General features: G+C 43.3%; 3 protein-coding genes across 3 annotated transcripts in view; 2 read left to right on the top strand and 1 right to left on the bottom strand.

Annotated features, from left to right (window-relative positions):
• zgc:163040 (uncharacterized protein LOC100038789 homolog) overlaps positions 1 to 8,406 on the top strand; it is a 90,181-nt gene extending 81,775 nt beyond the window's left edge. Inside the window, 1 exon segment of the mRNA XM_060900725.1 lies at positions 8,091 to 8,406. Within this exon segment, the coding sequence (XP_060756708.1) occupies positions 8,091 to 8,406 (316 nt within the window).
• Positions 8,407 to 10,165: 1,759 nt separating this feature from the next.
• LOC132867767 (histone H2B-like) lies at positions 10,166 to 10,793 on the top strand. The gene has a single exon (XM_060900773.1). It carries the CDS (start codon positions 10,285 to 10,287, stop codon positions 10,657 to 10,659), a length of 375 nt encoding a protein of 124 aa, XP_060756756.1. The 5' UTR covers positions 10,166 to 10,284; the 3' UTR covers positions 10,660 to 10,793.
• Positions 10,794 to 11,197: 404 nt separating this feature from the next.
• On the bottom strand, positions 11,198 to 11,914 carry LOC132867752 (histone H3). The gene has a single exon (XM_060900761.1). The coding sequence runs from the start codon at positions 11,788 to 11,790 to the stop codon at positions 11,380 to 11,382; it is 411 nt and encodes a 136-aa protein (XP_060756744.1). The 5' UTR covers positions 11,791 to 11,914; the 3' UTR covers positions 11,198 to 11,379.
• Between the last annotated feature and the right edge of the window lie 939 nt (positions 11,915 to 12,853).

Here is a 12,853-nt window from a genome sequence, read left to right as displayed (position 1 = left end):
TATCTCAAGACCGGTCAAGACCACAACTCTGGGGATTTCACTAAAATTCCTGTGCACTGTCTGATTTATGTGTTAACATCGTTATTGTGATTGGATGTAAAATTTCCTGCTTCAAATGCGACCAATAACATGACTCATTACGATGTGTTTCGACAAGGAAACACATCGCAAACCGTAATGGGGAAGAAAAAAAAAATAGGTACCCTATAGGTCCATGTGGCTACTGCTTACAAATAAAATAGTTTTCTGATCCCATGTCCATACAGTAAATATAGCATCTATACATGTTATCAATTCTACTCACCTCATTTCTTGAAAGCATCACTGTTAGGTTTCTTCACCTCTGGCCCTCACCATCTCGAGATCAGTCCCCTCGCATCACCCAGACGTCTGGGGGTGAGTCGCAGAAAAAAGAAAGGAACCCAACAATCTTTAGTTCGCAATCTTTATTCGCAAGTCCCCCCTGAGACGAGAGTATACAGGGGTTTTATACATGTGTATGTGAGTGAAACCTTGGATCAATCATGACAATTTTAAACAAAGACTATCTTTAGTCTAACAAAGAAGTGTCTTCTCCACTGGACGAAGGTCAGGTTACACAGGAATAGTTTAAAATCACTGTTATAGTATATGTAAGCTCTAAAATATTAAAATCATAAAGTCTTAACACCTTGTGCAGCAATGAGGCTAATATAAATCTATAAAACTATAAAACTAACATGAATCACTTAATGCAGCTTTAAATCTAACATTAAATTTAACATTCAATCATTTCAATTTCCAATTCAACACTGAAGAGACTGGTTAAATCTAACAATCCTAAATCATGTGTAGCTATAAAACTAACTTAAATCATGGCTTTAAATCTAACTTTTAATCCCAAATACACGTTGGATATGCAGCTGTGGGTGTGTGTGGGTGTGTCTGACATCATTGCAGACCTTGGCGCTGTTCAGACACAATAATCTGATCAATAATACACATTTCATATCAAAATAAGCAGAATGTTCTGATGATATGATAGCAATGTTCAGACAGAATGGAATTTTTAAACAATGTCTAGCTGAGACAGAAGGTCATTTTAACTGAACAGAATAAATCCTTACAATTTTGTCACAAAATAAATTACTGCCTTCTTGGTCAAGAATAAATACTTACAATTATTTATCCTTACAAAGGAATAAAACCTTACAATCACCAAGCTGTGAGCAGCATCAGGGCTTGGAGTGTTTTGGTTACCAATTTTGTTTAGTGTATTTTGTTCTAAATACAGTGCTGTGAACTCGATCTATTTTCAAAATAGTACGAAAGCACTTGTTCATGAATTGTCTTCAAAGCATTATTTAGAACTACTGAGCACATTTTGTTTCACAAGTGGAGTGTAAAGACTGAAATAAAAAATACAATTAACAAATTAAAGCAAATAGCAGAAATTTGATATCGCCTTCTCAATCTATCTGCCAAAAAGCTCAAAAAACCTTACAAAACCTGTCATTTGATCTTTCAGAAGGACCAAACAAAAGCCGTGTTAATCAAAAAGGTAAGTTTTCTTAAAATGAACACCACTTACTCGATATCGAATCAGTAGCCTTGGTGAACCACGAGGTGAATTTCGTTTATCTTTTTATCTGCCGATTATCTTATGACACTATGAAGTTATAACGAGGTTTCTCTTATTCCGTTTCTAAAAGTTTTGCTATTGTTACACTCATTCTTACAGCACGATGACATAGTGGCTACTGCCTCACTTCACCTTTATGAGGCAGTAGCCACAAAAAAAAACCCCAAAACAAACAGTGGATTAAATGCTGAGCTGCAGAGCAGGAGTGTCTATGAGCCAGATGTTGGTGTGCGTTTTTTTTGTAGATGTATGAGCATGCGGTGTTACTGAGTGCTAGCAGCGGTTCCCTGGTGTAAACAATAGCCCCATGGCTATACGCCGGCTGCCCCAATATGAGTGCGAACAGAAGTCCCCAAACAAGCAGAAAAAACACGAGTGTTCTGAACATAGTTCATGTAGTAAAATAAATAGCAGTTCAAAGAAACTAAGTAAACTGTGAAAAACTGACTGTGTACCACAGTCACATTGGGAGAGGAAGCCTTGACCAGGTCAAGTATTAGGGATAGATGGGTCCATATGGCTGCGGGGCCCTTTTCTTTTGATGAGCTGATTGTGCCAAAGCAGACAGGTTCTTCCACTCCACCAACACTTGATGGGTAACACGACATTTCTTTCATTTTAGGCCCTTGTGCTAGCCACTAGGTGCTAACATGTCACCTCATGACCTTGATCAACATCTGTTTAAACAATCTTTCTCTACAGTGTTGTAAATATAATATCTAAATCAAGTGCACATGAACATGTTGATAACACCGTTGACGAGCAATTAACCCACTCTATGTGCAGACAATAATATTGATGAAATATTGAGGAGGAGGAGAAAAGATGGACCACACTGAAGTTAAAATTTCCTCCACTAAAGGAAGTGACATCACATGCTGTTGGACAGGTGACTTTGGAGCAAACCATTGCTGAGTTAAAGGGGTTTTGCCAGTGGCTAACACTGTTGACAGAGATTTCTCGGACACATGCAAAGTGAATAATTGAATATGTAGTGAGTCAAATAGATTTAAAAACACCTTTATCGTGTTTTAATGGTTATTTTCAACAAAAATGATGAAAATAATATACAAAAACATGCATCCTACTGTTAATTTGGAGAGCAAACCTTGACCTTTAACAAATCAGACAGCACAAAAAAAATTCCAATGTACTGTACGCAATTTCTGCAAAATAAACGATGGGACTTGCTGACGTTTTGTATTAAATTAAAAAAGAATGTGTATCAATGTAAAATTGATAATTTTTTGAAGTGAATATTTTGTAAAATGTATAAATACAACCTGTGGACATGACATGTACCCCTAATTATTGAATGAACTGAATAAGTTAGGACAATGGATGAAAAAGATCGACATGAGTAATAGAACATTTCCAAAAGACTGCCTTGTTAGGAACAGCGAGAATATTGCGGAAAGTTTTGGAAAAATGAAAATGATGCTTATGAAGAAACAATTAAATTCCTTTGGACCTTCGGCTACTAGTTGTAGCTCGCTCCTGAGGACAAATCCGGTTTAACATCTATATACTGAGAAATGTAGAAACACATCTAATAATAATTATAATAACAATAATAATAATAAATTAACTAAGTAGGGAAATACTAGGAGAAATGCTAAAGGATGATGAATAATGTAAATAATAATGGGTGTTAGACAGCGCTGTGTGTTCTGCGTGGCTCTTGACTACCATTCTGTGGCCACGTTTAGGAAGTGCACGTTCCCTTTGTTGATTAAAGTCACAGCGTTTCAGCAATAAATCTGTAGGAAATAGCTGGGGGGGGGGCTTATCAGTGCGAGGCTTGTTGCCTGTTAGAAAATGAATTTAATAATAATAATAATAATAATAATAATAACAACTTATGTTGTACTGGATAGCTGTTGGTTTCCCTCATGTGGCCACATTTGGAAACTTGACTCGCTGCATTTTCAGTCAATAAATTGGTTGAAATAATGAAATGATCCAATAATTGTAATGTAGGATATGGATGCATGCCGCTCCCATCCCATTCATCCATGAGAGATGTGAAGAGCGTGGGTTTATTTGTCACCATTGTGTATTAATGCCTGCGTTCAACCCACTGTACTGCATGGCAGTTTGATCAACACTGGAGTGTGAATTGAGGAATATTGTAGACATGTAATAAATTAAGTAGTTAGATCAAAAATAATCAAAATAAATAATCACAAAACTAAATAAATACATCGATCTGGTCAAAACAGAGTGTAGATGTATATACATTTACTGTAACCCAGATTGGGAAGATGATGGGCCTTAAACCCCCATTTACTGTGAGCATTGTGTTTATAGACCCTTTTCACTCAAGTGACCTTCGTAAACGCGACCGCCATTTTGGACATGAAGAAATAACGGTTTATGGCACAGACCCTTTCGGTTCCCGCTCATCTAGCTGCTACAATGACTGCTTAGACTGCAACAATAATACCTAACACACATTTAAGTATCCGTCATAAAGACGTGAAACTCGTTGAGTGACGAGTGTGTTCATTGATAAGCTAACACAATCTAAAAGTAGACATACCATCACACTGCCCTGGCGCTGTGTACAGTTTACCTTCTATGGTTTGTGCACTCACTATGTAACCCCGCCGACAGTAGTCGGAGGGGTTATTATTTTCACCTGCGTCAGTCTGTGTGTGTGTGTGTGTGTGTGTGTGTGTGTGTGTGTGTATCTGTCTGTCTGTCTGTCTGTCTGTGTGTCTGCAAGATATCTCAAGAACCAATGGATCGATTTGGACCAAATTTTGTACATGTGTTGCCAATCACCCAGGAAGGAAACCATTAAATTTTGGAGGTCAAAGGTCAAAGGTCAAGGTCATGGCAGAACTTCGAAATTTTCACCCAATGTATTTTAATAGGGAAAAGGCGGGGTTTGCACTCGTTAGAGTGTCCCTGTCTAGTTGCCATTACTTTCTCCAACCCAGTGTTCGAACTATGCCGATATTTTTTGGGGGTCCCTTTTTTTCCCTTGGGGGGGGTGCTTGCGCTTGTCTCAGAGCGCGGATCTCCAAACACATGAGAAGCCTATCTTACGCACATATCACGCGGACTCCACACCTCCACACACGCATCGCGTCTGAAGTCATAACTCATCAGGGGTAATCGTGTCCGCATTGGCATGTTCAAAAAATAACCTCGCGTCAACAATGATACCACACGCAAGAAAAAAAAAAAACAGTCAGGCTACTCAACACATCTGATCCACAGCAGCACCAAAGCATCACTGGAAATCATGTCAACAACCAATCTTCCATTTCAACACGTGTCAACAAACAAATGGCACCACAAACATGAACGAATCAGTCAGGCTACCGATTCCAAACCCATAGCAGACGAATAATTAAATGCATCTTACCTTAAAGCAGAATCGACCACAAAGGAAGTGTGTTGGCACTGTTGGCACACTTCCTTTCTACTAGTTTGTGTCCCCAACCTGGCAGCAGCAGTCATTGTCATATCGGTTTATTTTATCTTTGATGTAAACACAACACTTCGGATATGCAAATGCTTCCCGTTACACATGATTGCAACGTCAATAAACATCATTTTGCCAATATTTTAGAGACCATCCATCTTCTCCGTCGGTCAGCATCTGTCGGGATCCGATAAAATGATAAATCTTGCCTTGTGTGTTGATGGTTACTACATCCAGGTGCACAACAATATAGTGGTATGATGGAAGTCTTGCTGAAAGTAAAAACTTTCTTTGATTGCTATATTCCTTTCGATGCTTCGCCGTCATTCCTCGTTTTTGGCTGTGGTAGACTACTGGTAGTTCATGTCCAAAATGGCGGCGCGTTTGTCATGACGTCACGTGAAAAGGGTCTATAGAGAAGAAAAGGCCTGGGAGTCGACAGTGCTGAGTGTGTTCATTAGAGTGCTGGCTTAATTTTGACAGATGGGTTTGATGTTCTGCATGTTGGTTTATTTTGCCCGACTGGTGAAATGAATAAGATTTCCCTGTAAATGAAACTTGGAGTGTAAGAATGAGGTTAGTGTTGGTGAAAATGCAGCGAATTTAGAACTTTATAGATTCTGTATTAAATGTTGCATTTGTGAGAGCTGATAAAGTAAGGTCTGATATTTGTTATTGCATTCCTTTCTGTGCTGCTGCTGGTAACTTAGATAAATTAGTGGCATGTTCATTGATGTTTATATAACTATTTTGTCTATTTTTAAATTATTTTATCTGAACCGTTCAAGCACCAACCACCAAAGCAAATTCCTTGTATCTGAGAACCAACTTGGCAATAAACTCAATTCTGATTCAGATTCATAAGTCTCATACACACACACACAGAGGGTAAACATTGAGTGACATGCACTTCTTAAACTTGTCCATATGATGGTAGTCAATATCTACACAGAACAACACGCAGCACTGCCAAAAACAAAACAACAAACAAAAAAATAAACAAAAATGCTTATTTATTTTATTCATCACTTTTTAATCTTCCTCCAATTATTTCTTTAAATGACCTATTATTTTTTTTTAACATAAAAATATTTGAAAATTTTGATATAAATGTCCCTTGTGACAATGTCATTACTATGTAGCTTTAAAAATTGTGATCGGAGGGCAATTTTGGGAATGAGACTCGCAATGGGGCCCTCATCTAAAAGAAGAAAACTCTCCTCATCTACTGCCTCACCTGAAACACAGAAAACAGTAGTTGTACGTTGTGGGTCTTATAATGGCACAAATTATACAGCTAACCCACTGCCATCCCAGCCCTTATCCACAGACACACAGTACACATTTTACTGTGTATTATATTGGACACTATTGTTGATAAATATAAGTATTGTAGTTTTCCATTGCAGAAACTTCCAGCAATTACACGCTTACCTCCAAAACCATCTGTGAGCTCGTGAAGCTGCTATTTTGCAAGTTTGTTTTTGACACAGCTGTCCGTTTATATGCATACAAAGGCTGCAGGAAAAACACACATCTGTCAAAACAAAATCAACATGTCTGTCTCAATGAAGAAAAGCAGCAGCAACATGTCATAACATTTGATGATATCTGTGTCAATACGAATAAGGATTGACATTCACCACCTCTATCACCATGCAAACTGGCTAACTGTGAATAAATTTTTCCATGTAATTTTGCTGCCTTTACAGCAGGGAGAGTTTGTATAAGCACATCATAATATTACAACCCTTAACCTGTGTAGCTTTAAACTGCCCCCTTGCCAGTCGTCGTCTTCCCGGGCACAAAGACTGTTCATTGGGGAAAAAACAGTGCTTTTAAATGTAGTGTGACCCAGCGGCTGGGGTGTTTCGACTCAACAGCAGCCCAACAGCTGTGCAAGGTTAGAAGTGACCATGCCTGAGCACACTGGACAATGCCTAGCTGTTAAAACTACACAAAACTACACAACATGGTCGTCACAAACAAACCATTATTTGTTTATGTTAATTAATCAGATCATTCACAATCATCGCTGAAAATCAGCAGGGGAAGGAGCTTAGAAACAGCTGGTTACGGCTTGTGGCTCCTTGTCCCATTGACTGTACATTCCCTTCCCTGTCGGTTCCCTTCTGCCTGTGGATCGCCACTCTGCTGATCCGCTGAAACCACTTTGTTTACTGCCCTCCAAAATCAGCCCTTTTCCAGTGCATTTTGAAAGATATTGGACAGGACAGTTGGAAGAATAGCTTTTTTTTATTGTAATGTAGCGCAAATACTATAACGACCGATTTAAATGGACGCAGCTGCTGGGTAGATTGCATCATATCTGACTGTCCTCAACCACTAAGCCAGCAGCTGGGTTATAGAAAGCAACTCAGAATGAGTTAAAATAACCCAAGAATATGACCCCACAGCCTCAACCCAGCGTTTAGGTTGGGGGAGGAAGAAAAACAAGGCAGCGTTTCTTCGAGGGTGCTTGTGTGGTGAAGCGTCGGCTCTGTTAACAGTGTACACAGACATCGGTGTGGATCAGAGCTGAGTGCCGGGCCGAGTAATAAGGTGATGTTCTGCGTTCTGTGACCTGTAGCTGTAGTGGACCGAGGAGTTTAGAATCCGGGCCTTGAAGCCACGGACGGGCTCAAAAGGGAATGCCAATGTTGCACAAACAAAGAGTGCTTTTACTAACCTCATTACAGTGATGGCTGTTTGTTTGTTTGTTGACAGGGAGTAACTGCGCATGAGCAGACCATGATCTGTCGGCAGTTGTTTGCAGTTCGCTCAGCCGATCAAAACGGCGTAAAAAATAATGTGAATGATAATGTTTCTGTGCACAGAAAGGATGAAGAATGCGCTCGCCAGTGAAAAGCTGTGGCATTCTGTTTCTTTTTGAATGTGTTTTACTGCGGGACCGTTGTTCTTAGGCCTGAGGCCCGCCCACTCCGGGTCTCAACTCGGTCCTGTAGAGAGTGTATAAAGGCTGTGGGCGCTGCGCAGTGACATGAACTAAGTGGCTTGACTTGGAGAGAGCAGCGCGATGTCTGGCAGAGGAAAGGGCGGCAAGGGGCTCGGGAAAGGAGGCGCTAAGCGGCACCGGAAAGTTCTTCGCGACAACATCCAGGGAATCACCAAGCCGGCTATTCGCCGTCTGGCTCGCCGTGGCGGTGTGAAGCGCATTTCCGGCCTGATCTACGAAGAGACCCGCGGTGTGCTGAATGTGTTCCTGGAGAACGTGATCCGCGACGCCGTCACTTACACGGAGCATGCCAAGAGAAAAACCGTCACCGCTATGGATGTGGTGTACGCCCTGAAACGCCAGGGACGCACTCTGTACGGCTTCGGTGGTTAAACGCTCCGGCACTGAACCGCACCAACACAACGGCTCTTTTAAGAGCCACCCAAACATCCACAAAGAGCTCTTTCTCCATGAGTGTGTGTGAGAGAGGGAAGAGAAAAACATCCTATGTATATATTTTTTTAATTCTCAGGTAATATATGGCCCTTTTCCACTACCCTTTTTCAGCTCACTTCAGCTCGCTTCAGCTCACTTCAGCCCGACACGGCTCGCGTTTCGACTACCAAAAACCAGCACGACTCAGCTCGCTTCAGCCCTGCTTAGCCCCTAAAACTCGCATCGTTTTGGAGTGGGGCTGAAGCGAGCCAAACCGAGCCGACTGAGGCTGGAGGCGTGAGCAGACACTCCCCTGTGCACTGATTGGTGAGGAGGCGTGTCCTCACATGCCCACACACTCCCCGCGAGCGCGCTGGGATCTGTAAACACCGCAAACCCGGAAGAAGAATAATTACGAATTACGAGAATTTCTGAAGCCTTATGCGCCTCGCCTCATCTATACGCTCTTGCCAGTATCTGTCCGCGTTGTCGGTGACAACAAGCCACAGCACCAAGACCAGCAACACTAACGACTCCATGTCCTCCATGTTTATTGTTTACTATTCGGGTCGTGAGACTACCGCTTAAAAGATCACTGAATCAGTGACATGCAGAGCATCGTGGACGAGTTCGCGGAGCGCAAGGCTCGTCGTATGCCCTTCAAATAATGCGCGCAGTAGGCTATTGATGTTTTATTATGAGCCATGTACAGTATGTCGCCTAATGTTTTTTTGTTTCTGAGTTACATGTTCGTTTGAAGGACTTAATGTACAAAATAACATAGTTGCACCCCGTAGTGTTGAAATTGGTAAACACAGTGCATTCAGTGAGGTTTGCACCGCCCTCCTTTTATTTCTGACTCTTCCTGTCACCACTCTGAGCGCTCATTCGTATGCCCTTCAAATAATGTGCGCAGTATAGGCTATTGATGTTTTATTATGAGCCATGTACAGTATCCTAATGTTTTTTGTTTCTGAGTTACATGTTCGTTTGAAGGACTAGATGTACTAAATAACATAGTTGCACCCGGTAGTGTTGAAATTGGTAAACACCGCAGTTGCGGACATTTTGTAGCCTAAAATGATGTTATGATAAGCTTTAATAAAGTGCCCGGTCATTTGCCCCGCCCCCGGCCCGGCTCTGACTTGTTCCGCCACTGTCACTGATGTCACTGTTTGCGCTGCTTAACGACATCACATGACGTCCACCCACTTTCGCTAACTCCACCCAATGTGTCCACCCACTTCCAGCCAGCACGGTTCAGCGCGGTTGTAGTCGAAATGCAACTCCAACAGCCCCGCTCAGCTCGACTCAGCTCGACTCGGCACGGCACGGCTCAGCCGCGTTTGTAGTGGAAAAGCGGCAATACTTGCTGTTTCGTTCTGCACTACACTGAGCCACAGCAAGGAAATTTCGTTCTAATGTGTATTGTTTGATGCAAATCTGAATGAAAATAAAGTCTATTTAAAATGAAAGCAGAGAACAGGAAACTGCAGACACGAGTAACATCAGTAATACTTAACCGTTTTTATATGAAAGCTGTGTGTGAGAGAGAAACGCTTCAGATGGTGGTAATAGAAATATAAGAATGGAATGAACTCTTATCTATAAAATTCTTCCATCAGTGCTGTGAATATAAAACGGCGGGAAGGGAGACGAGGCGGAGGGGAAGGAAGTGGGCGGAGCGGTAGAAGGCGCCCCGTATGAGGAGGTTTGGAACTCTGGCCAATAAAATTTGCTCCTGCCTCGTGTCTAATTACACTGCGGACCTGTAAATAGAGCGGCCGCGAGGCGGGCCTTATTCATTCTCTTAGAGTTTACCCGAGGAGCAGCGCCATGCCCGAGCCACCTAAAAGCGCGCCCAAGAAGGGCTCCAAGAAAACCGTGACCAAGACGGCTGGTAAAGGAGGCAAGAAGCGCAGAAAGTCCAGGAAGGAGAGCTACGCTATCTACGTGTACAAGGTCCTGAAGCAGGTACATCCTGACACCGGCATCTCGTCTAAGGCTATGGGCATCATGAACTCCTTCGTCAATGACATTTTCGAGCGTATCGCTGGTGAGTCCTCTCGTCTGGCTCACTACAACAAGCGCTCCACCATCACCTCCAGAGAGATCCAGACCGCTGTGCGCCTTTTACTGCCTGGCGAGCTGGCCAAGCATGCCGTGTCCGAGGGCACAAAGGCCGTCACCAAGTACACCAGCTCCAAGTAAAGCGCGCTGCTGCTGCGGCCGCCTTCAGCAACCCAACGGCTCTTTTAAGAGCCACCCACTTTCTCATAGAAGAGCAAATTCGTGTCTCTCTCTTTGTGCTGTTCCCTTGTTTTATAATAAATGCAGAATTGAATAAAAATTGATTTCCGGGAGATACAGCGAGAAAAGTTGCCACATCAAGAAAACCGACCTCCATCAATGAGTATATAAAGGAGCTATTTTACTTACAAAGCGAAAATAACAGTAAAAATTAAATGGGTGCTGCACCGAGTTATTTCAAATGTTTTATTTGTCTCTGCGGAAAAATGGAAATCTGCCTTGTGACAATGTCCATTGTTAAAAACACAAAACGTATGAAGTGATAAATGTATTGAAAGGTTTTGTCCTTGATACATATAGACCAATTATTAAATACAACATTACCTTTGCTCTTTTCCAAGCAGCGGAGAAAACTTTCTGCTTCTCTCTTCTGATTACTGAAGCGGCGCTCAGACACCACAATATCTAAAAGGACAAAAACCTGTCAGTCATACCGCGAGGAGTTCTAGAACTCTGGCCACTGTGTCCTAACAGCTGTTCTGTTTCACTGCTCCGACTCCACTCGAACCGTGAGCTCAAACAGAACGGTGTTCCGTGCAGGGGATGGAGACGGGCTCGTTTCTGTGAGACAGTGAGGTGGCTCTTAAAAGAGCCTTTGTGTGCGTTAGACGGAGTCCGCGTTTAAGCGCGCTCTCCGCGAATACGGCGTGCCAGCTGAATGTCCTTGGGCATGATGGTCACTCTCTTGGCGTGGATGGCACACAGGTTAGTGTCCTCGAACAGGCCGACCAAGTATGCCTCGCTCGCCTCCTGCAGTGCCATGACAGCCGAGCTCTGGAAGCGCAAATCGGTCTTAAAGTCCTGAGCGATTTCTCTTACCAGGCGCTGGAAGGGCAGCTTACGGATGAGCAGCTCAGTAGATTTCTGATAACGGCGGATCTCCCTCAGAGCCACGGTGCCGGGCCTGTAACGGTGAGGCTTCTTCACGCCGCCGGTAGCGGGGGCGCTCTTGCGGGCAGCCTTCGTGGCGAGCTGCTTCCTGGGCGCCTTGCCACCAGTGGATTTACGGGCCGTCTGCTTGGTTCTTGCCATGGCGGTGAGCTCTGCCCTTCACAGATGAGAAACAGAATAAACGGCGCCGGCGGACGCTGGCTTTTTCAACTCTAACAGCGCCCTGCGCTCATTGGGCGTCTTGAACGCGGTCGCCTGTCATTGGAGAGAACGCGCTGCGTCACCTATTCGCTATTGAGGTATTTCACTCACGTGACCAAGTCACGTGATGCTGCCATTTTGGACGGCACGGCTCGAATCAGTTTGAATGCGAGGAAGGCGACAAACGAAAAACATAAAAGAAAAAGGAGCGAGATGCAGAAAACACCTTCACTATCCAGCGACGTAGGGCATTTACAGGGCAAGCAGAGGGAGAGGTATTTGCAAAAATTGAGGTTAGCAGGCTTAGAGAACGACGTTTACCTGCTTCCACCAGGATTGTTCACTGACGTACGGAAGTACACGAAGCCCTCGTCTTTACCTGACTTCAGCCCACATGATCTGTATACCTATGTCGTTAAAAACCCATCGCCATACACAGGTATTGATCTGAAAGCGTATAAGAGTTTGGATGCCTACAAATATTTTGTGTCAGGCTGGGTAACATGCCTACATCAGCGGGTCGTCCCTGGAGCCGGTGGTCGCCATCTGATTACAGCTAAGGTTTGTTCACATTTTCATTTACTTTCGGTCCTCAGGATAAACAAAATGTTATTAAATGTCATTGAAATAACTTCTTAGTCTGTTGAGACATGGCCCGTTATAAATTTGCTGTGACCAGGCAATGACTAAGAACTGTATTAATAGGGTCGGTGTCTGTGTTGTAGCAGTGTACTAGCAGCTAGCTGTTAGCACTAGCTAATGTCAACAACATAGCAGCTAGTATGTTACTGTAGCAATGTTTATGTTCAGTCATTTGGATGACTGTTAAAACCTTTCAGTCTCAAGTTTTTCCTTTACTGGATTTACTAGTTTACTGAGCTAGCGCGCTCTCCGGCCGAGCCGGGAGCCATAGCGCGCTCGGCGGCCAAGCCGGGAGCCATCGCGCGCTCGGCGGCCGAGCCGGGAGCCATCGCGCGCTCTCCGGCCGAGCCGGGAGCCATCG

Source organism: Neoarius graeffei, chromosome 19 (assembly GCF_027579695.1).
Source record: "Neoarius graeffei isolate fNeoGra1 chromosome 19, fNeoGra1.pri, whole genome shotgun sequence".
NCBI lineage: Eukaryota > Metazoa > Chordata > Actinopteri > Siluriformes > Ariidae > Neoarius > Neoarius graeffei.
The sequence above is the reverse complement of the archived record's forward strand: the minus strand, read 5'-3'. Positions and strand labels throughout refer to the sequence as shown.

Excerpts from the sequence above, each read along its gene's own strand:
- LOC132867767 (XM_060900773.1), top strand. The coding sequence starts at position 10,285 with ATGCCCGAGCCACCTAAAAGCGCGCCCAAGAAGGGCTCCAAGAAAACC.
- LOC132867752 (XM_060900761.1), bottom strand. The coding sequence starts at position 11,790 with ATGGCAAGAACCAAGCAGACGGCCCGTAAATCCACTGGTGGCAAGGCG.